The 25,681-nt window shown below is 41.1% G+C and overlaps 2 protein-coding genes across 12 annotated transcripts in view; one reads left to right on the forward strand and one right to left on the reverse strand.

Moving 5' to 3' along the window:
• The window catches only part of LOC136849813 (E3 ubiquitin-protein ligase TTC3-like), a 56,198-nt gene extending 55,312 nt beyond the window's left edge, over positions 1-886 (forward strand). For all 9 annotated transcript variants that reach the window (XM_067123263.1, XM_067123258.1, XM_067123259.1 and 6 more), the window contains one exon: positions 1-886. In XM_067123263.1, the coding sequence (XP_066979364.1) occupies positions 1-400 (400 nt within the window). In that variant the 3' untranslated portion in view covers positions 401-886.
• On the reverse strand, positions 668-25,679 carry LOC136849816 (uncharacterized). 3 transcript variants are annotated; one of them, XM_067123270.1, is made up of 4 exons: positions 25,382-25,679; positions 5,508-5,669; positions 3,182-3,299; positions 668-2,554 (listed from the first exon to the last, which is right to left on the reverse strand). In XM_067123270.1, exons 2-4 carry the CDS (start codon positions 5,592-5,594, stop codon positions 2,268-2,270), a joined length of 492 nt encoding a protein of 163 aa, XP_066979371.1. In that variant the 5' UTR covers positions 5,595-5,669; positions 25,382-25,679; the 3' UTR covers positions 668-2,267. The 3 variants fall into 3 exon arrangements, with proteins under 3 accessions (XP_066979371.1, XP_066979372.1, XP_066979370.1); XM_067123271.1 differs by lacking the exon at positions 25,382-25,679 and adding an exon at positions 19,937-19,998; XM_067123269.1 differs by lacking the exon at positions 25,382-25,679 and adding an exon at positions 20,162-20,446 and having other exon boundaries at positions 2,013-2,554.
• Positions 25,680-25,681: the final 2 nt, after the last annotated feature.

Here is a 25,681-nt window from a genome sequence, read left to right on the forward strand (position 1 = left end):
GCATGATATTAAATGTGCTGTGGATGAAGTCCAGACCAAGAACAACAAAAGGTTTTTGGGAATAAGTTTGAAAAATATTCTCGAGAGAGAGCTTCAGCTTAAGCTTCATGCACGAACTGGTTCAGCATCCAAAGCCCCTTGGGCTGATGTAACCCAGGAAGGAGCAGCAGCCTTACCTAAGGGCTTGAAATGGAAAGGTCTTGATTGCAGTGGTAACTCTTCAGATGTTTGTTCCATTTGCCTTGAAGGGTTTTATGGCTATAAGACACTAACTTTAGATTGCCTTCATGTTTTTCACAACATTTGCATCAAAGATTGGTTAAAGATAGAATCTAGCTGCCCTAATTGTCGCTCTTATTCTATAGTGGAGGAAGAATACCCTCCTCTGTCACGCAAATAGAATTTGTGATGTAGTGGGAATTTTAAAGTATTTTTCAGTTTAATGCCGTCCATATTGACGACTACTTTGGTTTTGATGATGGTACCATTTAACCTCAGTATATATTTCAAGGTTTATTGTTCAGCTAAGATTTACTGTTCATGTAAACTGTCCACAATTAAATGGTAAACTATAATCAATTATTAATTGAAGTAGTGATGTTACATGTGTGCAGTAGAATATAATGGGTTTTCAAGTTTTCTTGAAAGGGAAAAAAAGGTTCCTATCCTTGAGTGAATTTTTATTTTGATTTGATTGTGGTACCATTGAGCATTCAAACTTAACAGTAGAAATTTAAAATTTAGAGTGTAGCAGTTATTTTTTTTATTAATGTTTTACAGAGTTTAGGTGTAGCAAACCTCTTATCTGGTTCAGGTTATGTCAGTGCCATATCTCAGTGATTTTTTTGTTGTTGTGATTTATTACTAATAATAATAAATGAGCATACATGGTTTTGAATACAAACATTGGTTTCAGGTTTTACTGACTTTTTCACAGCTGTAACAAGTGATTATAGAGACAATATGATTCTCTTTTTAGCAGATCTAAAGCAGATGCTGTGACTAATTGGTGACTGCTGTGTCTAGTTTACTAGCTATGGCAACTGCATGTCAGTGTTTCTTTTGAAGATCCTCAGCAAAAATGAACGGAGGTGAAGATTTCTTCAGGAGCAGCGGTGTTATCAGTAAAATGGACAGAGAGTTTATGCTAAAACTTCTCACGCATTCACCAGAAAACAAAAGTAGCCCTAATTGGGCGAAACTTGCAAGTGGCTTCATATGTTAAATGACACATCCTTCTTGGAGAAAATTCCATGTGCTAAAATTTTAGAAAAGAACCTACACAACAGTAAATTATGCAGATAATTTAAGGAAAAAGAACAGATACCTCTGAAGTAAAGACTGTTGCAGCAAGTTTGTTATATAGCATGGCATGTATGTTACCCAGATCCCATGATCTTCCCAGATGAATGAATGCACCTGGTTTGTTGGGGTTGAAGCTCGTGGCAGATTGCCCGCACATTCTTTTTGACAAGTCCCATTCCAAAGGTCTTGCCTTAGTTATCCTTTTATATTCTGACTGCATATAAAGTTCTTGGAAAAGGAGGACCTGCTGGGTACTGTTAGCTGCACATAAACTTCATAATCAATGAAGCCATTGTCTCCAAGAGCTGCCTCACCAGAATACTCATGAATGTCTTTGCTAAGTAGTTGAAGAGTTTTTGAGTGAAATTCTTATTTCAACATTTTGAAAGGCATGGATTACTGCTGAACTTGGGACAGGTTTATTATTGAAACTATTAAGGATTATGGACCAACATGGTGATGCCTTCAAAGCTTCTCTCTTTTTTCATATCATCATGCTGAACCCAAACTAAACCAATGCCTGTTGCTAATTAATGCTAGATTACAAGGTCCCATACATGCCATACCTGTGAACTCTGTGGGCAATGTGAATATAACGAATGGAAAGGTCCCATAACCTTTAAAATCACAAGCGTTTCCTGTTAATGAAATTTTAAGCTAGAGGGAATGAATCAATTTCGTGCACTGATTCACTAGAAAACCACAAATGCTATGAAACTTTTAATCAAAGACTCATTAAGAGCAGTTTACCTTGTTTTCTAGTTAAATTTCTCACTGATTTATATAAAACATCTAAACAAAAAAAGGTTTTACCTTAAACGCTACACATGCAATTACTAGACTGACCTATCGCTATCATAAAAAAATTTAAAATATTCTCTCTCTGAAGTTATACTACTATACATATAGTTAAATTAAGTGTTTCACTTCCTATATTTACACAGTAAAGTAATACTTCACTCTCATAAATGCTTCTTCCCAATTTTTTTATGTCCGCCTGCATTCTTCTTCTTTTTCCCCTGTTCTGTTTCAAGTTTCATGAAGTTTGGACGTTTGCCCTTATTCAGAGAACCTGGTTTTATATCTTCCTTGGCGGATCCCCCGTACTTCTGCTGGTTGTTTTTCTTTACTTTCTGTTGTTTCTTCTTCTTGTTTTTCTTTGCCTTCCGTAAATAAGGTGCTTTTCTTTTCGGGAAAGACTTCCTGATGTTAGGGAACACTGGAGCCGCAACCTGCTCGGTATTGTGATCTAGGAGGAAACATTGAAAACAGTGTAGGAATAAGCTGTTATCAAAGATGTACTGCATACTATATCACTTTAAAGGACGTCTTTGGCATAATAGCAACAACTCTAGATGAATTCTCGGTATCTTGGAGATACTATGTAAACTTTAAGTGTGATAAATTCTTCTATCTTCAATTTCCATGCAAGGCAGAATTCCCTATTGGAAGTCTTATAGCTTGTAGTAGCATTTTGTTTTCCAAAGAGGGTTGCAGCTTATCTGCTAATAACAACAAAAACACATCTTAATATATACTAAACAGTGATATTCTGAGAACAGGTGCAGTATAGTTCAATGCATAACATGTATAGTTCTATTTAAGAAAAACATTTTCGAATATTGCATAGCCAAATCAACTTATCAGTTTAAATAAAAGAATCCGACACTTCAATACTCAACACATTAAGCTGATTTTAAAAGCATTATCTGGAGTTAAAAGTTCAAATAAGTATTGTGTATCTAGTCCCAGCTAGGCCAGACTTTTGTCTTTTGGTACAGAAATGCATGAATTCATACTTTCAAATGTGAATTGTGCACCTGAGCATTTAGAAATAACAATTATATATAAATTCACCATAACAGATATCTCTTACCTATTAGAGATTCAACGTTTCCTCCAACAATGTCTTCGGACTGGCTTTGGTATGATTTTTCGACGACGTTTATTATTTCATCTGCAGCAGCTTCTTCTCCAAGTCTTCTCTGGACATACTGCAAAGAATATTAACAAAGTATATATATATATATATATATATATATATATATATATATATATATATATATATATATATATATATATATATATATACTGATAATTTTTCATACATTCAACTAGTATGTACTTGCTTCCACACAAGTATTGTCAACAGCCACCCTTGAACTCTAGAATGGGCGCGCGCGAGAAAGACTGCCTTTCCAACTGTTGGCAGTTTCAAGTCATTAAAAAGTGGTGCATGGTATACCTGTAATTTATGAAGATTGTTGTTCCTGTAGGCCAGGTAAAGGTGCCGACTGCAAGTGACCGGGAGGAAGACCTTGAGCACCACTATGATGTCAGAGGGTCAGGTAAAATAGTCAACTGTGACAGTTCTGTACTTATAATTATTGATGTGTGCGTGCTAATGAGAACACAGAGCACACGTTGCCATACACTAGATGAGTACACAAACATAGGGTACTGTGTACAGCTTTCAAATATTCACAATTATATTGCATATGTGCTGATGTTACAATATATTTTCTCATGATAAAATAAATTTATAGAAGATTGTGATTGGGTGTATCCAATAAGTGAAAATGAAATGAAAACGATTTAGGTAGTTTTCATTAACAAAAAGAAAAAAATAAATAAAAAGTAAAAGCATGGTGTTACAAACACCACAATGACGAACTGAAAAAACATAACACCTAAGAACGAATCAGTTCCGTTTCTAGAGAAGACCGGTATAACTGAATAAGTTAAACCAACCCCTTTTATATTCGAAACGAGGAACAGTATGCACTTTCACGGAACAGCGAACTTGCTGCGGTAACTAACCAAAGACAGGTGACACAGTACTGACAACGCCCAAACCAACCGCGTTAAACTGAAATGTCACTAACGTTGTATATGACTGTGTCAACCGTACTACCAAAAACATAGTTACGACCACGACATAATACCAAACCTCCACCCATTGTTAAGTCGCTATCAGTGCTGACCTTTCGAGAGCGAAAACGCTGCAAGAGTGAAAAAGTCGTCACAGACGTTGATTACAACATGTATTACCATAAGCTGGGCGTTGTTTCTTCCTGGTCTGGCCAGGTTTTGCAATAGGCTAACGGGTACGAGGAAGTATTCGATGCTTATTCCAACGAGGAAATGAGGTTGATAGAGACAAAGGTTACCTAGAATTAAAGAGCAATTGTCTACGGATGGGTTTTGTCGATAACGAGAAAGCATTTGACAACGTCAATAGACCAGTCTGATCTTGTGTCAGTATGCTATTCCAGTTAAATAGGTAGAGCTAATTTAGAGCATTTATGAACAAAGAAGATGCTAAGCTAATGCTGATGGGACCTGGTAAAGAGAATTTGCATTAAAATAGTTTAGTGGTACAGAGGAATAATGTGTCACCTTTGCTCTTTGCCATATCGCAGTGAAAGGAAAGGGTTTAGTTTGGAGAGCCGATAATGACTACACCGCTGATGCTGTTTTAGTCAGCGGAACACCACAAGGTCTACGATAAAACTATAAAAAAAAAAAAATTGAGGACAGACTATATGGACTAAGGGATGAAGCATCAGACGAAAAAAGTGATTAGTGAGGACGAGTCTCAAAATTTAGGAACAATAAATTATGCAGTAAACGTTCGCTTAAGTTGTATACTAAGTACGATACATCTAAACCTTTTCCATCTCGAAACAATGTTTTCCCATCATAAAATCCATAAGAATGGCAAACGGCTAAGGTGACATAATATTCCCCTGTAGTACTTGCGTGGCACGGAGTCGGGGCTGGTAATAACTGTGGCTCCCGACATTTATTATATCGTTGTTAATTATTATGAATCTATAGTGCGTTGATGTAGTTTTCTTACTTTGCGTGTAGCAGCAATAGTAGTGATAATGGTTGTTGGTTTAATCTATGGTGTTGCTCTACTTAGTGGTTTTGATGCAGCGGTAGTGAATTACAATATATGAAATGAACGCAAGCTATGAGATATTATAAAACAAGTTTTAATTTAGCAGACAACGAAACGAATTTTAATCTCCTGCACTATCATAAAATACAAGGCCAGAAAAAGACGCACTGAGTTTGTCTCCCAAAGCACAGCTAATTTGTAGGCGTGTTGACTTCAATGCATTAAATAAGTCCACTACAGTGAAACCCTTACGTGAAAACCATTAGAGAAAGTCTACAAAACAAAAGAAAATTACCTGAAGGTAGATCTGAAGTGAGACTAGAAACGCGACGACTAACAAGAAAAACCCATTAAGAAACACCGCTCGTCCTGACATCTTCATCCTGGCATTGTCTTTGCCTTCGGTTCACTACATCGAAGGCATGACATTAGATGTTACTTCTTCTTTGTTGTTCAGCTGAAAAGGAAATGTTGGAAGCCATTAATTATTTTCCTTGATAACCAAGATCACATGCGCGCTTAACAGTGTTCTACTTAACTGAGTTACTTGTGACAAAAAGAGAACAGAAAGAATCGTTAAAAAAAAAAGTTCATCCTTCACAACCTTGCATTTCAGCATTCTTCCATCTATCGCTTTTCATTATGAATTACATCGCAATTCCCTCTAATTTTGCCTCTTGTGCACCAACTTCTGCTTATCTCCACCCAGCTCTTCTTGCTCATACCATTGGAAAACTGTCTCCTTTAAAGCTAGGTCTCGCTACAGAAAGTCAAGGTAACTACATAACCTACTTTTCCAGTTTCTCAGTATATGAATCCCAAGGCATCGTTCTCTGTACGTGTTATGTTCGATATGATAAAACTATCACCAATGAATTAAACATTGACTTAATGAAACACCTCGTTTCCCCATATGTTAAAACTGTTTGGTGGACACACTGACTTATATTAATGGCTGATTATATACGTGAAAGATCTTAAATTATTATTAAGACGCTTACACGTTACAAAGAACAATTTCAACAAGCAAAAAGAGGGGACCTAGAGGAAAGTGACATTAAGTTTAAGGTTGTTCTTGGAACATAGTTTAGTGTGATGTACGACAAATTATGTACATCACACTTCAAAGAATAGGCTAGGCTAAACCTATTCTCAAGCCGTCAGGACTAATAAAAATGATATAATTATGATGGATGAGCGTCCACAGCGTTTTCGTCATAATAAAACTTAGTCAGAAGCTGCGTTGTAAAGTCCGATGAATAATTACCACCAGTGTCTCATGGAAACGGTCTTCCCAAAAGCATACGTTTTCATTTTACCCAAGAGTATTTTTTTCTGAAATAATAATCAGAGCACCTCCAATTTAAATAATATTCGTACTTCTGTATTATAATCCGTATATTCCAAGTATTACACCTTGTTCAGCAGTTAATTACCGTTGTTCACAACTAACACTAGAAAGAAAATACACGCTAGTGTTAAGACGAATCAAGCTCAAGATCACAGCACTTCTTCAAGGACGTTCCACTCTTAAGTATCCTTGGGAGTATAAAAAAAAGTAAGGACGTCCTTACTTCCAAAAATCCTTTTCACATGAGTGCAGATTGCGTCATTACCACATAAAACAAGCCGAGAGTATATGCATCAGAGTTTTCCCTAGGCAAAGTTAGCTGAGTAAGTTAGTCTTACAACCAGAGTAATTGATTAATGCAATTAACTCCTAATGGTGAGGCAGGGTAAGGTTTGGATTTTGATATTCCAAAAAAACATCTGATGATACGATATAAATCACATTACCGTGTGCTGTTTTAATTTGGCTTTGCACCCAAAGAATATTAAGGGGCCAAGCGGGACCTATGGTCTAACATGCCAGATTTTAAAACAAAATCCTTGTTAGCGTCCGGCTATCATCTCCGGTCTACATAATCTTGACCAGGTGTGCAAATCAACAGCTTCGCAATGCTGATTATCAGAGTGGATAATATACATCCGAAAATATCGAAGTGACGAAGTTGCACGGACATGATGAGCATCGAGTCTCGAAGTAGCCATTCATTTATTCATTCATTCACTCAAGTTGTCCAGTATTCTAATGGAATATTTTTATTATTATTATTATATATATATATATATATATATATATATATATATATATATATATATATATATATATATATATCTGCAATGATATCTACGAAGCGCATGACTGCTTGTATGGCTAAGAATTGAATGCCCATGGCACGTGAAAGTGATTCGTTGTGTTGCTGTCCAGTATTCCCCTTGGTGGAAGTGGTTAGCATGATTCTGGCAGTGAACGTTGTGTTTTTCCTTTGGAGCAACCTGTTACGAGAAAGTTTAATGTTGAATTTACACACACACACACACATATATATATATATATATATATATATATGCACAGACACATAAATACATGTGCGTATGTATGCATGTGTGTGTTTGTATCCCAGCTACTTAATGCAATATTAACAAGACTGTACTACTGACTCCTGCGCTTCGTAGATATCAATATAGATAATAAAAACGCACATTCCTTTTTAAAGCTGGGCACTTTATAAGTAACGGTTGTGTCACATGCGAGAGATACTCCACGAGAACTCTTACTACGCTTGAATTCAAGGGTACTCTACACCACCTACCTCGTCTTTTTCAATCTCAAATAATCCGGCGCTGTTTCTCTCAAGTTAATTGCAGTTGTCAAAGCACGCAGTATTATCCAGTCGTTAAGGGGCATACACTTTTTTCATCGTCTTATCTCAACAATGACCTTCGCTGCTCTGAGAACAGTTTCTTCATTCAATATCTCAATCGACCATTGTCATAAACCATTCAGCGCGCCGTGAACCACAAAGCACAGTCATACGCTCTCAATAGAGGCGTTTATTCAATCGACTCATTTGTTCTGAGCGTAGATCTCTTGGTCTTCCACTCGACTGCTTTTAGGTAAAAGAATCAGTAACAAAACTAATTTCAGAACTTGACAATAGTCTCAAGATCAAGACTTACTTTGCAATATTCCAAGGACGTCATTAAACGTCTTATAATTATAATTCTTCTGAAGTGTAAAGAAAAAAAAAGTAACCTGAATGTCCTGCTATCAAGGATCCTCTAACATTTGCATACTCCCATATCCCAAGTTAAACTACGGCTGATCAAGAATGTTACTTTTTTTCACCGTTATTTATACAATGCCACATTATATATATATATATATATATATATATATATATATATATATATATATATATATATATATATATATATATACATACAAAAAATTTAAAACTTCATAATTTGACTACTGGGACAACTGTAGTTAAAACCCAGTAGTCAATATGAAGTTTTAAATTTTTTTATATATATATATATATATATATATATATATATATATATATATATATATATATATATATATATATATATATATATATATATATATATATATATACATACAAAAAATTTAAAACTTCATAATTTGACTACTGGGACAACTGCTGGACTACTGTAGAATGGAAAACCAAAAAAAAAAAAACATTATGAAACGTTAATACTTTTATCAAGAAATTTCCACTCTAAAGATAACTGATCGATTAAATTTTGCAAAATCGTTTCTAATCGCATAAGGCTGCTGACGGGTTTTGGGATACGGACATTCTTCTGCTCACCTCCAGGTGCTAAAGAACCTCGAGGATCTTGGAGTTAGCCCTGGTTCATTTATATTAACTGCCTATTGTTATAACCAATACTATCGAGTAAAACTAGGCACTCATTACCTACACTCAATTAGTAACAGGCACTTCCTTGCTGTGGAATTCACAAATTCATTATTAAAACAACTAAATTCCCTGCGAAGGACAAGCCCTTCATTGTGTGATTTCATTATCCACGAAGGCCGTTTAGTCTGAGAAAAAATCAAACAAATAAGCTGCGAACGGTCGATTCCACGGCGTTTGGAAACAACGAAGTTAAATAAACGTCCTTGAGGATTTGAGATCAAGCATCACATCTCCAACTTAACTTGTGTCGCAAAGAATATTTTTCATCTAAAGTCTCAGTATATTAAGGTGACAAATTGAATATTACACTATCATTTCCATTATAAGTAAGCTTGTAAAGTCACCAATTCGGCGCCAGGATAGTGTTTCGGCGGCGCCATTAATTAAGTCTCCGCTGAGCTTGTTTTCTTTGGTGACTTCCCGTTTTCTTCAAGCTAAATTAGTCACGCCTAAAACGTGCCAGGTCACGCATTTTTTATCATTTTTACTTTATGGTATTTATACGAATGTCACACATTGTGTATCACATGTTTCTTCATTCACAGGCATCAAGACTGTATCTATATTGTGTCTCTGTATGTTTCGTATTGTAATTCGTACTTGTTCACTGTATATTATTATTTATTGTTTTCGACCTCAGGTCACAGTCAATTCCATTGTCTCTCACGGCCCGGCGTCAGTCGGCCGCAATATAAGCCGCCTGGATCTGTAATAAACCAGCAGTAACCTTTACCTGCTCGTTTCTTTGACACCTTACAGTGGTGACCCCGGAGTATCCCGGAGCCATTAGCTGACTCACACGGGCGACTCAGTCTTGGCTCCAGGGTTTCTCCAAAAACGCTCTTAGCGGCCTAAACACGGCGCTGTAACCAGCGTTTGAGCGATGCTGACTCTCGTCGGCGTACCCCATCAGCGCCACTAGCGGACCCACACGGCGCACGAAAAGTGCGCGTTCGACGCGAGTATCCTACTCCAGTAAGGGGGTCAAAGGAGCGAGCATGGACGCGATATCCTCCTTCATGCAGTTAAACGCGGACCCCGCGGACTCGAGGTTTACCTACCCCATCGCAGCCGCGCCGCCCCGCATCGAGGCCCTCCGCAACTCCACACCAGCGCCCGAACACACACGGCCGGGCAACACAACGCGGGCCGCCCTCACCTAAAGCTGCCGCCGTTCACGCAGGGCAACCCATCGAGATGGCTGCGCAGGGTGGAGAGCCACTTCAGAATCGCGGACCTCACGGACGAAATCCTACAGGCCGACAGTGCTCAACGCCCTTCCGGAGGATGTGTACAACAAATTCATCTCGCGGTACCCGAAACACTCACCCTCACATACAGCATTACAAAGAAGTTCCTCCTCGAAGCTTGCTCCCTGCCCATCGCCGGCCGGGCCGCCCGTGCTATCGACCTTGCTAATAACCCACGCACGACTCGATCCAGAGACGCAGGGCATGGTCAGATCTCCTGTCAACACCAGTCCCGGGTGACACGAACAAGCGGCAGGAGATAAGCTTCAGACGGAAATTTTCCTTCGCCCAACTCCCGGAAGTACGCAACCAGATCGCTCACCCCTACACCATGCCTGTCGAGGGACCTCAGAGGCGGCACAACACCACAGACTCCGTCAAGGCTTCACAACGGCTAAAACCGGCCACTCAGCCGGTCAGCTCGCCCAGCCTGAAGAGGACGTAGAGCAGCCCGCCAACGCCATCGCCAACAAACGTCCACCGAACCACAGTAGACGGTGGTCCCCGGCTTCTGTCGCTATCACAAGTGGTTCGGAAAGGACGCCCGAAACTGCCTGCCGCCCTGCTCGTTCAACCGTTCAAAACGGGGGTGGGGCGGCCAGCAGGACAGGCCGCCATGGCAGCCGAAGAACCCAGGGCCTCAAAAACAGTAGGTTTTACGCCCGCGACACCGTCTCCGGCAGGATGATGCTGGTCGACACAGGAGCCTTCAAGTCGGTCTTCCCAGCATCCAGAGAGGACCGCAACCAGACACCAGACCCGGCCGCCTTCCTGACGGCCGCCAACGAACCCCATCCTCTCCTACGGCACCAGGCTCCTGTCGATCTCCATCCTTGGCCAGAATTACTCCTGGGACTTCATCGTCATGACGAGGAACCCCACTCCTGGGGGCCGATTTTCTGGCGCACTTCGGCCTACTAGTCGACGGGCGCAGCGCCCCCGATCCCGACTCCTGCCGGTCTCTCCCGTTAACGGCGGGACCCAGACCCACCATCAGCGCCGCCGCCCCACCAGTACGCACACCTTCTGTCGGAGTTCCCGAGGTGTTTAAGCCCGAAGCCGCCAAGTCCCGGGGCCCCAGCCAAGCACGGCATATACCACCATATAGTGACTAAAGGGCCCCGACACATGCGAAGTTCGCAGGCTTCCCCTCAGCGCCTGCAGGAGGCGAAAAAGCATTCGCGGAGATGGAACGGATGGGCATCTGCAGAAAAGCCTCCAGTCCATGGGCCTCCTCCACATGGTGCAGAAACCGGACGGCTCCTGGAGACCCTGCGGCGACTACAGACGGCTCAACATTGCAACGGAGCCCGACCACTACCCTCTGCCCAATATGCAAGACCTCACGGCTCCTTTCACGGGCCAAAATATTCACTAAATTGGACCTTCTTAAATCTTATTTTTCAGGTACCTGTTGCGCCAGAGGACATACCAAAGACAGCCATCATCACGCCCTTCGGGTCCTATGTGTTCGCCTTCTCCACCTTCGGCTGAGGGGAACGCCGGGGCCACCTTCCAGCGGCTCATGGACAGCATCCTGGGGGACCTAAAATTCTGCGCCTGCTACATCGACGACATTCTCATATTTTCCAGGTCTCACAGCTAACACCAGAGGCACATCAAAGCAGTCCTCCAGCGCCTCCAAGAAAACGGCCTCGTCGTCCGTTTTGACAAGTGTACATTCGGCGTCCAGAAAGCAGAGTTCCTGGGTCACGAGGTATCTCCGACAGGCGTCCGCCCTCTTACATCGAAGGTGGCAGCCGTAGCAAAGTTCCCGACACCCACCTCCATCAAGGCCGTCCAGGAGTTCCTTGGGATGGTCGGCTTCTACAGGCGCTTCATCCCGGGATCGCGCACACCACGCCCCTCTGACGGAAGTCCCAAGAGGTCAACCAAGTCCCTGTCTTGGGGACCCAGCCAGCAGCAGGCCTTTTCCCCGACGAAGGCCGCCCCTCACCAAGGCAACCGCCTTGGCACACCAGGATCCCCAGGCTCCTCCAGCTGACGACGGACGCCAGTAACGTTGCCTGCGGTGCTGTTCTGGAGCAAATTATCAACGGCGCCCCAGCCCATCGCCTTCTTCAGCAAAAGTTCAATCCCGCAGAGTCGATACAGCACCTTCGACAGGGAACTCGCGCGATGTACCGCGCGCAGTTCGGCACTTCAAGTTCCTCCTGGAGGACGCCCTTCACAATCTTCACAGACCACCAGCCACTAGTTCACGCTTTCACGAAGCAGGGGACGCATGGTCTTCCAGGCAGCAGCGCCACCTCTCAGCCATAGCCGAATTTACCTGTTCCGTCAGGTACCTCCCCGCAAGAAAAATCCCAGAGCAGACGCCCTCCAGAGTCGAGTTGAACGCAGTGCAGCTTGGTGTAGACTACCAGGACCTTGCCAGAGAACAGGCGCCGACCCAGAAACCCCAGCATACCGCACCGCCATCCACATCCCCTCAAGTGGCGGACGTGACCCTGCGCCCCGGAGGTCCCAGCCTGCTCTGTGACATCAGCACAGGCCAGCCCCGCCCTTGGTTCCAGCCTCTCACGCCGCCGCCAGGTATTTGACATCATCCACGGCCTCTCACCTCCGGCAGGACCACGGCCAAACTGCTTTCAAAAAGTTCGTCTGGCACGGGGTGCAAAAAGGACGCCACAGCCTGGGCAAAACAGTGCCTGCAGTGCCAGACCAGCAAAGTGGGTCGTCACACGCAGTCGGGGTAGGCGAGTTCCCACAACCAGGGCGCCGCCGGCCACATCCCATCGGCGTCGCCGGGCCCCTTCCCCATCAGGCGGATCCAGATACCTCCTCACGGTAGACCGTTCAACGCTGGTGGCCCGGCCACGCCCATGCAAGAAGCCACCGCCAGCGCGTGCGCGCCGAGGCCCTGCTCTCCAGCTGGGTCGCCGCCCGGGCGCCCCGACCACATCACAACCGACAGGGGCCGCCTTCTCTCCGAGCTGTGGTCTGCCCTGGCTCAACTGCTGGGAACCACGCACCACACCACCACAGCATACAACCCAGCGCCAACGGCCTGGTCGAACGTTTCCACAGGTCCTTAAAATCATCCTCATGGCCCGCTGCACCGCCGAGGATTGGAAACATCAGCTGCCGTGGGTCCTCCTCGGGTTGAGGACCGCCCCCAGAGCCGACGGCACCCCATCCGCAGCTGAACAAACCTATGGGAACCCTCGTGGTGCCGGGAGAGCTGCGGACGGATGATCGCCACTCCCCATCTCTGCAGAGGCCCGCGGCGTGGCGGCAAGTTCGCCCCTTGCAGGCGCCATACATAGACAGAGCAACCACCCGTGCCGCCACAGCTGTCATCCGCCACCCACGTCTTCGTCCAGAGCTTTCACGCCGTCCGTCCACCACTAACTAAGCCCTACAGGGGACCCTTCCGCGTGCTGGAACGGAACAGCAAGGCGTGCCGGCTGGCACTTTCCAGGCAGGGACGACTGGGTTTCCATAGACCGCTAAAGCCCGCCTTCCTGTCGGAGAGTCCCGGCAGCGCCGCGCACCCCTTCCGCCCATACGCACTCCAGCACGCCTCACCACCGCAGGCGCGCCGCCCCAGGAAGGGACCGCCCAAACAGCAGCCTCACAGGCAGGAGGCCCCTCAGTTATCCTCAAGGAGCCGCGGCACCCTTCAGCGCCCCACCAGGTACAGGGATTAATCAGACGCGTCCCTCGTCTTGGGAGTATTTGTAAAGTCACCAATTGGCGCCAGGATAGTGTTTTTGGCGCCATTAATTAAGTCTCCGCTGAGCTTGTTTTCTTTGGTGACTTCCGTTTTCTTCAAGCTAAATTAGTCACGCCTAAAACGTGCCAGGTCACGCATTTTTATCATTTTTACTTTATGGTATTTATACGAATGTCACACATTGTGTATCACATGTTTCTTCATTCACAGAGCATCAAGACTGTATCTATATTGTGTCTCTGTATGTTTCGTATTGTAATTCGTACTTGTTCACTGTATATTATTATTTATTGTTTCGACCTCAGGTCACAGTCAATTCCATTGTCTCTCACGGCCCGGCGTCAGTCGGCCGCAATATAAGCCGCCTGGATCTGTAATAAACCAGCAGTAACCTTTACCTGCTCGTTTCTTTGACACCTTACAAGCTGCTACGGATCTCTCGATCACTCCGCCTTCATCCGCTCGCGCGCTCACACATACACACACATCTACTTGGCCTCAAGTAGATACAAAGTTGCCAATTAGCTTCAATTCTCCTTCGGCTAAATGTGAATTACATGTTTTGCGTCAATACACAACTCGACACAAGCCACAATATGTAAATCCGCACGCCTTCCTTTTGCCTTGCAGTAAGTGTTGTCATAAGACGACGACTGTTTGTTCTCCATCTCTACTCGGATAATACTTCCAAGATCTGTGGCATCACGTACCTGCTGTTCTTTGCGATGAGAATTCAAAGGGCCATCGAACATGAATCACGAATCATGACAGTTCGTGGTCGTCGTTTTCTTGTTTATCTTTTGGGTTTATCGCTTGACTGTATGTGAAATGCCAGCTTTTTATTCCTAATACATAAATATTGCTGCCATATCTCTAAATAAATTTAACATTTCACCGGAGTGAACAGACTAAAGAATCGTTCTGTAACTTAACAAAACGCCAATCTAAAATAACCAGCATGAAATTTAAGAAAATGCATCGGATAAAAACCTAGCCCTTTATGCAACTAAAAGTAAATTTGTTAATTACAGACATAAATACCTTTATTTGAAAAAGTTTTAATATCTAAATAAGTGAAAATCTGCGTAAAAGATCCACGAAGAGTAAAAAAAAAAAAAACTGTCTATTGCAAACAAAGGGAAATATGTTCCATTGTTCCCTACACAACTCATGTTTGTTACATCGTCCCCCGGCCCTCACTGTTGGTACAGAAAACCTTACATTAACAAAAGCCATTATGAACCAGGGGATGATCTGGCCTATTGAAAGAAATTTAGTTTATTATCCTTTTCAACGACCTTACGCCCCTCTGACGATACATAAACTATTGGCGGGCTTTCATAATTAGTAGTTCATTACAAAAGAACTACAAAAAAATTATCAAAACACATGTTCTTCCTACGTGTACAGAGAGAAAAAGGGGATAGTATCAGTTAAATGCAGCTGAGAAAACTTTTAAAATAAAATTTTACATTACTATTAACAAACTGATCCAGCTTGCCGTGACTAATTTTTTGTGACTGATTACTTTATACTCTGTCAGAAAGAAAGCTATTCCCAGAAAAGCAAATGTGGCAGTCGTACTTACTCTATAGATTAATGTACGAAATTTAGGCTGTCAAGCCAAGCACTGGGGCACTTTCGGTCACTCAGCGCATGAGACGGTGGGAGTTGGTGTGGTCTGGGCAACATGTGAATAAAGATGAAGTACAAGGATCTACGGTGGAACCATGCTGTTGCACTAAATAGTAATGATTGGACAGCTACTAGTAAATCGAACAAAGGAAGCTCGAATAGAGGTAGAGCGAAAGGCTAAGTAGTGTGTGCAGCTATGGGCCGAAGGGAGGCTGCGCACACCCTACCGTGTAGTAATGCCTACAGTACCCCACGTAAAGGTGCACTAAGCCACTAATGGGACTCGCTCCACTAGAGCGCGGCGATAAACCTCTCGGTTGTTTTAAATATCAAGGGTCATACTCGGTACCTAGCAACGGTCTTCTCGTACTTGACGTAATCAGTGCCACGGTTGGGTGGAAGAAACTCATTAAATCATACGCAGAACCACCACAGGCTCAGTAGTTCCAACCACACTCCATGCAACATATAACCTAAGTTCAGCTCCATGGAGGGGAAATTATTTTGGCCCAGTTTCCTAGTTAGCATTAAGTAATGGATTACAGCCAAAATGGGAAAGGGCAAAAACTTGCCGAGGACAGGAAAGTTACTACCTACAGAAGCCACCCTTTCATAAGGGAAAGGCGTCTAGTTGAAAAATTAATGTCACAGGAAAAACTACTTATGATACAGGCCGGAGTATTCATAAGAGTAAATAACTACTGTACTAGATACATTAAATGGAAGGACATTTCTGTTGCGGTTTTCAAAGTACGTCACTGTAGCCTACTTTGCGCAGCTTAAGTCTCTCAACTCCTCCATGTAAGTATAAACGATCAGGGTTAACTTCGAATTTGACAAGGATCACAGTCTGAATATTTCCCTATTGCTAAAAATGAGATTTGCTTTGATAATTCTGCCCTGGTTTCACTTTGCCTTGCTGGTCCCTGTCTTCTAATACTTGCCTCATTTAGGTTGCTACTTCCCTGTCTCCTCATCCTTGACATCAATGAAAGGTGGGAGGTTTGTCAACGATTATGTTCTTTCCCCTAGCCCTTTCTTCGCCATACTGCAAGGTGGCCAAGCTCTCCCTGTATCCTGTAGGTACTATTTTCGTCACTTGTCTTTAGAGCGTGGAGTGATTATATATCGCTTCCATAACGATTCATCAAAGTATTCGTCTAAGCCGATGTATCAGTTGACAACAACCCTTGAACTCCATAGTTTAGCGAACATGCCTCTTTTCTTTCCACTTTTTGTGAATTACGTTTCCATTATCTCTCATCGCTTGGCTAGGCAGAGGCATGTAGGTAATGGTGGTGCATGGCAGGGTGGGATCCTATTCCATTATTCTTTACATAAAACAATGTTTTAGCCCTGCACTTACAAGCCACAGAACAAGTATGGTTCCAGAGCCAATGAACTGAATTGCTTTATCAAATTTACAATTTGAACTATAATTTTTTTAACAGTAGCATTACCCTAAGAGTTTTTATGCCACCCAAAAATTTACCATTCAAAAAAATTTGTTTACAATGCCATTAACTTAACCCGGTGCTAAGACGATATTCAGAATAAACCAAAACAATTAAGTTACGATGCAAGTTCCATACAATGTTTACAAGTGAACGTAAAAAATAACGAATGGAAAAATACAATTATTTACAGGTTATAATCACAAATAGAAATTCAAAACTATCTGCAAAGTCAGGGCAAGGGTGCCGTTTCAAGTATCAGTAGCTACACTCATTGTGGCATCTGGGAACTTACAATATATTTGGTATGAAGGATTTTAAACTCAAAGAACTCCCCGTGAGACATGCTATAAACAAAACTAAAACTATGTGTAGAGATACTTTTCCGCCATAAATTGAATGTTTTGATAAATTCGTTAACTCTTATAGTGTACCATTTGCTAAATGGGCGTAACTGATAAAATGTACAGTAAGTGTTGAGTTCCTTCACAATGGCTTATCTTATCGTTATCGACTGTTCCGATAACTGATGAGCTATTTGGTTTTTCCCATAACTTATTATGGTGCTGCAACTCTCTCTCTCTCTCTCTCTCTCTCTCTCTCTCTCTCTCTCTCTCTCTCTCTCTCTCTCTCTCTGTGTGTGTGTGTGTGTGTGTGTGTGAAAAAACACAACAAAGTTTAATGTTGCTACTCATTATTTTGATATGGGAATTCCCGTTCATAAGAAACAAGATCTCTCCCTCTCTCTTTGAAATAACACAACTAAGTTCAATGTTGCTACTCATTATTTTGATAAGGGAATTCCCGTTCATAATAAACATGAGAGAGAGAGAGAGAGAGAGAGAGAGAGAGAGAGAGAGAGAGAGAGAGAGAGGAGAGAGAGAGAGAGAGAAACTATCTCTCACGAAAACGACCAAAACATTCGCTCGGAAATATTATCACAGCCACTGCTTGGCAGAGGCTTGGCTGGCAGCGCAGGTGGAAGTAATACATTGGAGTTGATTAGATAAACACTTTGGAGTACCGCAGGAAAAGGCTCACAATGGGCGTCATGAATCGGGAGCAATAATCCGGATAACCCAGCCCCATCTAACCCCAAACTAGACCCAAGTTTAGGGGTAAGGCTTTAATACCTTCTGCTATGGCCTTGGAGTTGCTTGTTTGTTCAATACGAATTTTCTACATACACAGCCAAGTACTGATATAGTCATATGAATAATAAGTCAGGATCACTTTACTGTGGAATGCATCGGAGTTTTAAGCATTAACTAAATTTTTCTCTAATAAATTACAGATGATTAATCGTTCTTGCCCAGATATTCAACATTTACGGCATGCCATTAACAGTAAAACCCTTTGTTCATTCGTCAACAGCGAAAACGATTGAAAATTCAGCAATAATTATGGAAGTACTAAGCCAGCGAACTAAATCTATGATGGAAAAAAGTGCTTTGGATCTTCTTAAGACTTCATCTCAAGATTTATGAAATTTTCCCGAACCAAGATAGACTCCTTCAAATACTCAACCGAATTCCTTCAACAACTTTGTGACGTATCTCTTGGACAGAGGCGGGGAACCGTTAAACAAGCTGACACGGGTGAATGCATAACCTCTCGTCCAGCTGTGTTGGCGGAGGTGAGAATTCAGCCACTAAATACCCGTTGCTAATTAAACCAAAACACAGAAAGAACCAAAGAACTGGGGACCTTGTAGTAATGCAACATCTAAAGAGGACATTTAAAACAGGCTTGACCCACAAACACAATATGACATCATTCCACACAAGTTCCTCAAGCAAGTGCTTGAAGAAGCAAATGGGTTAAATATCGACACTGGTATTAACAAATGAATGCCTTAAATTCCTACTTTAAATCCAAGCACATGCCGCCTCACGCGCGCAGCGCAAATGTACGTGTCTCTATCTATTTTGTCTATATGCACACACTCGCTAGCTATACTTTTTGCATTGTCGCATGGGTATTCTCTACTATCAAGTGACATACGATATAGGTATTTCACAACAAATTATTTGCAGAGAGAGAGAGAGAGAGAGAGAGAGAGAGAGAGAGAGAGAGAGAGAGAGAGAGAGAGAGAGAGAGAGAGCCATCACCTGCGAACAAAAATAACTCCCCTTCACGCTTAATTATGAAGTGACAAAACTAAGTTAATAAAGCCATTCACGATAGACTCTAATGGAAAGTGGTAGTTCAACTAGACCAATTTCTCTTCTATGGATACAATTACAAGACAACGCCCGTGAGAAACCAGCAGCTGGTTTTCAGCGTTTGATAAAATTTAACGACAATCCAAGTTGTTTGTCTAGTCAAACAACTTTCACTTAAACTCTGGGTTATTCTTAAAGTAGGTTATAGGGGAGATGGATAAACAGAACAATGAATAAGACACTAAAATCAATTTTCTTCGCCCCTCTTGTTGCATTATAAAAAGGATCGCTATTACAAGGACTAAAAACGGACCAATTATTCCAGGTTCGATAACACTAAGTACTTTGCACAGCACGGCATAATATGCAAAACGCAAAATACATACCTGCGTTAATGTATTGTTTACATGTCTAAAAGATAATCCAGTTAGCACAATACACACATATATATAGTATACATATGCTTAAAATCGCAGTAGATGTACGTGACTTCAGTATGTATGGGAATCCCATTTTTATATAATATATATATATATATATATATATATATATATATATATATATATATATATATATATAATATATATATATATATATATATATATATATATATATATATATATACATACATACATGTGTGGAAGTATATGTGTATATATACATATACACCTCCTAAGGCAGTAAAACGTAACTTTCTAAGCTAAAAATTAATTAGCAGCCACTGACACACTTCACCTGTATCCGGTTCCACAGGTAATTCAGTTTTCCACCAACGAAACTTACCGACTAACGGAATACAGTTATTACACGTTGCTGCATTCTGTTATCTAATTATGATAAGGCTGAAAGTTCAAGGAAATCCTGCAGTTAATCCCAAGAGGAAGCAAACCTTGATACGTCTCACCTCAACAAACAAACAACATTGCAAAAGGAATCTCACTCAACACTTACGGTTGTTAACCTTCTCACACGAGCGTTCACGAGTTACTGGTTCAACTGGTTGATGCCACCAAGTCTTGGGAGTGTCACGGTACGTCTTCCCACGGGCAATAAGGGAATAACACCATTAACTGGGGGAAGGCCACATGAATACAAACAGAACACACAGCCACAACTACCCACGGGTGACTTCAACCAACTACTGGACAGGTAAGACCGTAAGAAGCAGGCGAATGGCTTTCGCTACACAACTCATCACGGGATACCTGCCCGCAGGAGTTCAGTTGTCAACGTCTCAATTTCGGGACTATCCTTAATAGGTAGGCCAGAGTTTCCAAGTGTCATTTATCTCGTACTGTATAGTAGGGACATAATAACCACAATAATGATAGGCTGAATTACCCCCGCAGACAGCAAGTAAAAATATAAAATAATATTTCCTACATGACAACAGACTTGGCCTATTATTGCCGGTGAAAACTCTTCTTCCAGCCAATTTCTCTAAACGAAGATTCTCGAAGAGCATGCACGGAAAATAGTTGAATGCAACACGCTGTAAAAATAGCAACTTACACCGAATAGAAGCTAAACTATAAATACGGAACAAACAAATAAATGAAAATTTCGGGTACGCTGTGACGCAGGAAGGAGGGGGGGAGATGCCACTTAGCCTATAAGAGCTCTATTTTTCTTTGAACATCATGAGGGTCGTCTATCAAGTAAACACGTTTTTTTGTTCTTTGAGGATATAGCGTTGTGCCAAAGCTGCCTCACTAAATGACCTCAGTCGTGTGTTGTAAAAAGAGCACTTCCACATGTAATTGTAATCAAGTGCTGTACTATTTACTAGACTTAAGCAGCGATGCATAATACTACTAGAGGTTGAAGATGAAAATGCAATATGCAAAAGAGTTGTACACATTTTCAGGAAGTGTTACTTTCAAAACTCATTGTCATGAAGTGTTACTTTTAAAACTCATTTTCAGGAAGTGTTACTTTTAAAACTCATTGTCATGAAGTGTTACTTTTAAAACTCACTGTATCTCTATAAAAAAAAGTATTACAGAGTGCGGCTTCCCTGGGATAAAACTGAATTAATTAATCGAGAGAGAGAGAGAGAGAGAGAGAGAGAGAGAGAGAGAGAGAGAGAGAGAGAGAGAGAGAGAGAGAGAGAGAGAGATTGTAACTCCTTAGAGTGATATGTTAACAGTGCGACTGTTTGAATTAAATCCGTTATGAGATGTCTTCCCCTCCCTGGGGATCAAATATCACATCACAGATGGCTGCCGTTTGTAAATAGAAAACTTGACGCATGCACTCCATAGGTTTTCAGCGGACTTAAGAATAGTCATACATAACGGTAAAGAAAGATTTTCATCTGTTAAAGAAACAAGTGAGGGAGAGAGTTACAATACCCACCAGTGCCTGAGATCGATTTATAGATGCACGGGAAAAGGTTGAGAGTTGGAAAAAAATAATTGTCAACGAGTATGCAGTCAGAATGACGCAACTCAGTCTACGACGGAGCGTTGTTGTAGGGTTGTAATATAGTTTGTGTTGCAACTTTTCCCCCTTCAGACTCTTATTTAATAAACAACATATCTCACGTGTGAGAGAGAGAGAGAGAGAGAGAGAGAGAGAGAGAGAGAGAGAGAGGAGTCATATTTCACTCCTTGAGAGGCTAAACAAAAGGTGATGAGACCAGACACATTTATAGCGCAAGGGGAACTAACGTCATTTCTTCCTGCTGAAAACGAGTGATGAAAGAAGAAACAGCATTCGCAAATAGTTTTATCTTTCAATATATAGTAGCCTATATATTAATAAGTCCACCATCTACAGTGGTATGTTCTTAGTGATTAACAATTATACTAAAACTATCCATTAATTTTCATTTTCATCTTGTAACTGTTTTCGCTGCTAGCTGCTTCAATACAACTAATCACACTCCTCTCGCCAAACTTCTTTCCTTTACCCTTTGGCTATTTGTGTTCAACTTAGACCCAATACTCGTTATCTGTACAAACGAAGGCTTATCTCCTCGGCATTTAGAGAACAAAGAAAGATAACCGATTTTATCTAGCATCCTTTCTCTCTCATCCACCCTTCGGTCACTGGGTTGAAGGACAAGTGGAAGGCGGTGTACCATTTCTAGAACGACATCAACGTTTTTGTTTCTATCAGCTGTTGTGGCAGAGAGCTCATTTAACACCACGTATCTCTTTATAGTTACATTTGTAATTAATGAGACTGGGATACGTTCCTGGTCGTGAGAATCACTCGCGTTGTATAAATAAAAATAGAACATTGAAGAGCCATCTTGCAAGCATTACTTTTGAAACCACGGAAAGGTACAGACAGAAGATTAAATGCATGGATTAATAAGTAAAGACTTGACAAAGAAAACGAAGGGAGATTCCCCCGAGATTTTACGCCATCAAAGACAAATTAAAAACCACGAATCTGCCATAAAAAGTCTGTCAGGAGGAGTACCACAGGGCAGCGTCCTATGACCGACACCATTTAGCAAATACATTATTCGATGAACACAAAAAGTGTGATACGAAATGTAGAATAATTAGGGAAAGAAACACAAAAAGTTTGACATCAAAACGTCAAAGATATAAGATAATGAGTGTAAACAGTAAAATGACTTTCATTAATCAGCACTCCACATAGATCAAATATTACATGTATTGAGAAATGTAGCGAAAACAGGACACCCACATATGAAATACCCATAATATGGATAGGTTACAAAATGCTTGTAATCTTAAGATTAGATTGCTGCAAAAACCTATATTGGTTTTTCAAAATACTCAGTGACGAAACTACCAAATTAATAATGAATAAATCCCCTCGGAATAGCGGTCACCTATCAAAGTAAGAATTTAATATAAAATATGTTTTGAGGTTCATTCCGATAAAGAATAATACAACCGAAATATGTAACAGACTAAAATATACCACCAAAAGCATAATACAAGTGGGAGTATGGACGAATATAATAAATGGAGCCAAGACACAACAAAGATGATGAATATTCTTCGAATGCATGGCACAAGAGCTAAAATTGTTGTAAAATGTAGACTTTAAGAACATACAAACTTATATTTTCAAAAGCAGTCATGACACGGAAGGACAAGTTATTCGATATATTTATAAAATGTAACAGACAAACAAGTGGGTCCAGCAGGAAGGACGAAATGAATGTCGAAAGGAAAACCTCCAACAATAAATAAGGATGACGATTATGAAATTTCCTTGTCACATTGGCCATATCTATGGAAATACAATGGCCCTGACAATAGCCACTTAACTTCTCTCGATTCGCCTCTATTTCTAAAGAAAACCTAATTTGCCGGAAATGTCGGCACTGAAGGTCTTTCTTTATCTGGCCTTGACAAAACTTATGTGCCTCCTGTGGAAAGGAATTTATCTTACACATGATGGTTAACTTTTGTTAAAAGGTCTTTTTCATTATTACCATCATTTTAATTGTTTCATATCGTTTATCTAGTTATCGTTCTCATAATTTGCAGAAAAAAATGTCTGTCTAAAATGTACGGATTATAGCAGGTGGATAGATGCACTTTTATAAATGTTGCTCAAATAATGAGGCACAGTTAAGTAAAAGGCAGGTCTTTGGCTGGTTTTCTAAATGAGCTCCTTAGCCTGGTGTAGTCAGCTATTGATATTTTATGTTGTTCTCTACATTACACATAATTTTACGTTCTTATTTTGTTAAGGAAACAAAAGCTAAAAAAAAACTAGTGCGTAATTTCGACCACAAATTCCAAATCGTTAATTTTTTACATTTCTACTCATACTTTTGTGTCTTGATTTCTCATTTCTAATGACTGTAATGAGCAAAATAAAAGCAGGCTAAGATTCAATCCTCGAATAATAATATGTAGAGAAATGGAAGTTACGTTGAAATGGTTACCAAAGCTATTTACTGAATCAAGCGAGAGGGATGTGTAACTTTGGTATGCTTTTCTTTCTGCTCACAAATTTACGAGTTTCATCTTAATATCTGAAGAACTCCGTTGCTAATTATTCTTACTGTTTAAATACTGAGTTTTTTTTTCCATAAAAAGCATAAGGTAAGGTGAAATTGGCAAGTCTTATTGTTGAAATCAGCAGCATTTCCATTACAATTGAGCACCTTCTGTTGTAAACACTGCCAATTTCTGACGTAAAACACAAACTTTTGCCACTGGTATAAAAAAAAAAAGTCGTCGGTCCTCAGAGCAACAAACCAGTTAACTGGCCAAGAAAATAAATGAGAGAAAATAGGAAAGATTTGGAGTATATATTCACAAAAGTCTTATCAACATGAACACTATCGCTCACTCTTAAAAATACATTAAAACTACCATAAAAAGCAACCACCCGTTCAAGCGTTCTCTCTCCTATGAACTGAACAAGATACGATAATCATTATCAAGATACGATAATCGTTATCAATTCAAATGTTCGGAGATTTTAATCTACACAATGAAGCACAGTTGAGAAGCCAAAAACGTTTAGCTTTCTCATATCCTTAACGGTTAATTGTACGGGAAATTTTACAAAGGAACAGACTACTGTATATTCTGACAATCAAATAAACCCATATTCGATTCTACGGATATACAAAATGGGGATCTTTCCTAGATAGCGACCCCCAGGGGTTTTAACCCGGTGTGTATCCGCCTTTGCGGCGTGTTTAGTACAAGCCCATTGGGAATGACCGTAAAAACATAAACAAAAGACTGTGAATATCATTAAGATAATGACCCCAAAGAAATATTAGTCCTAGATAACGACCCCCGAACTTTGCTGGGGGTCACTATCTAGGAAAGATCCCAAATTGGGGATAAAAGGGGAAAACGGAGTGAAATAGAAGTGAAGCAGTGAAATGTACCATTCAAGGAAACACCAACCCATCATTTCCATCAAACTAAGAAGTTATGATATTGAGCATAACATACCCATGTCTTTAACTATTTGCTACCCCTGCAAATACTGCTGTTATAACGCAATTTGTATCAAGAAAATATAAGGAACTGGGCACATGTAATATCTACACGTCTCGACACGCCTTACGATTACTTCATTTTGCTCCATTTCCCTCATAAGTCTCCATTTTGCACTTCAGTAGGTCACACACGCTTTACTTTGCATAATTCTTAATACAACGAATATACTAAAATTTGAACTTAAACATACAGTTGAATCTTGGCTTACCTTCTGTCAAAGAGAGCGTCTCGGCATCAGCAGAACGATCTTCCTACAAGAGCGTTGCAGTTTAGCTGTATCCTCAAGACCCTGTCTTCTCTCTGTCACTGTACAGTAAGTAGGTAGAGCAATGGCAAAGCATCACATAGGTCTTTGACAGATTCCTAGAGAAACATTCACTTACTTACTGCGGTCCTCGTTGCTCAACACAAGATAGGAAGAGCTCACTTATAAAATCAGTAAGTTCTTTTAGACACTCTGACATCGACTGCCAACGCTCGCACTTTAACACTTGAAACGCGTTACTGT

Source organism: Macrobrachium rosenbergii, chromosome 21, assembly GCF_040412425.1.
Source record: "Macrobrachium rosenbergii isolate ZJJX-2024 chromosome 21, ASM4041242v1, whole genome shotgun sequence".
In the NCBI taxonomy this organism is placed as follows: Eukaryota; Metazoa; Arthropoda; class Malacostraca; order Decapoda; family Palaemonidae; genus Macrobrachium; species Macrobrachium rosenbergii.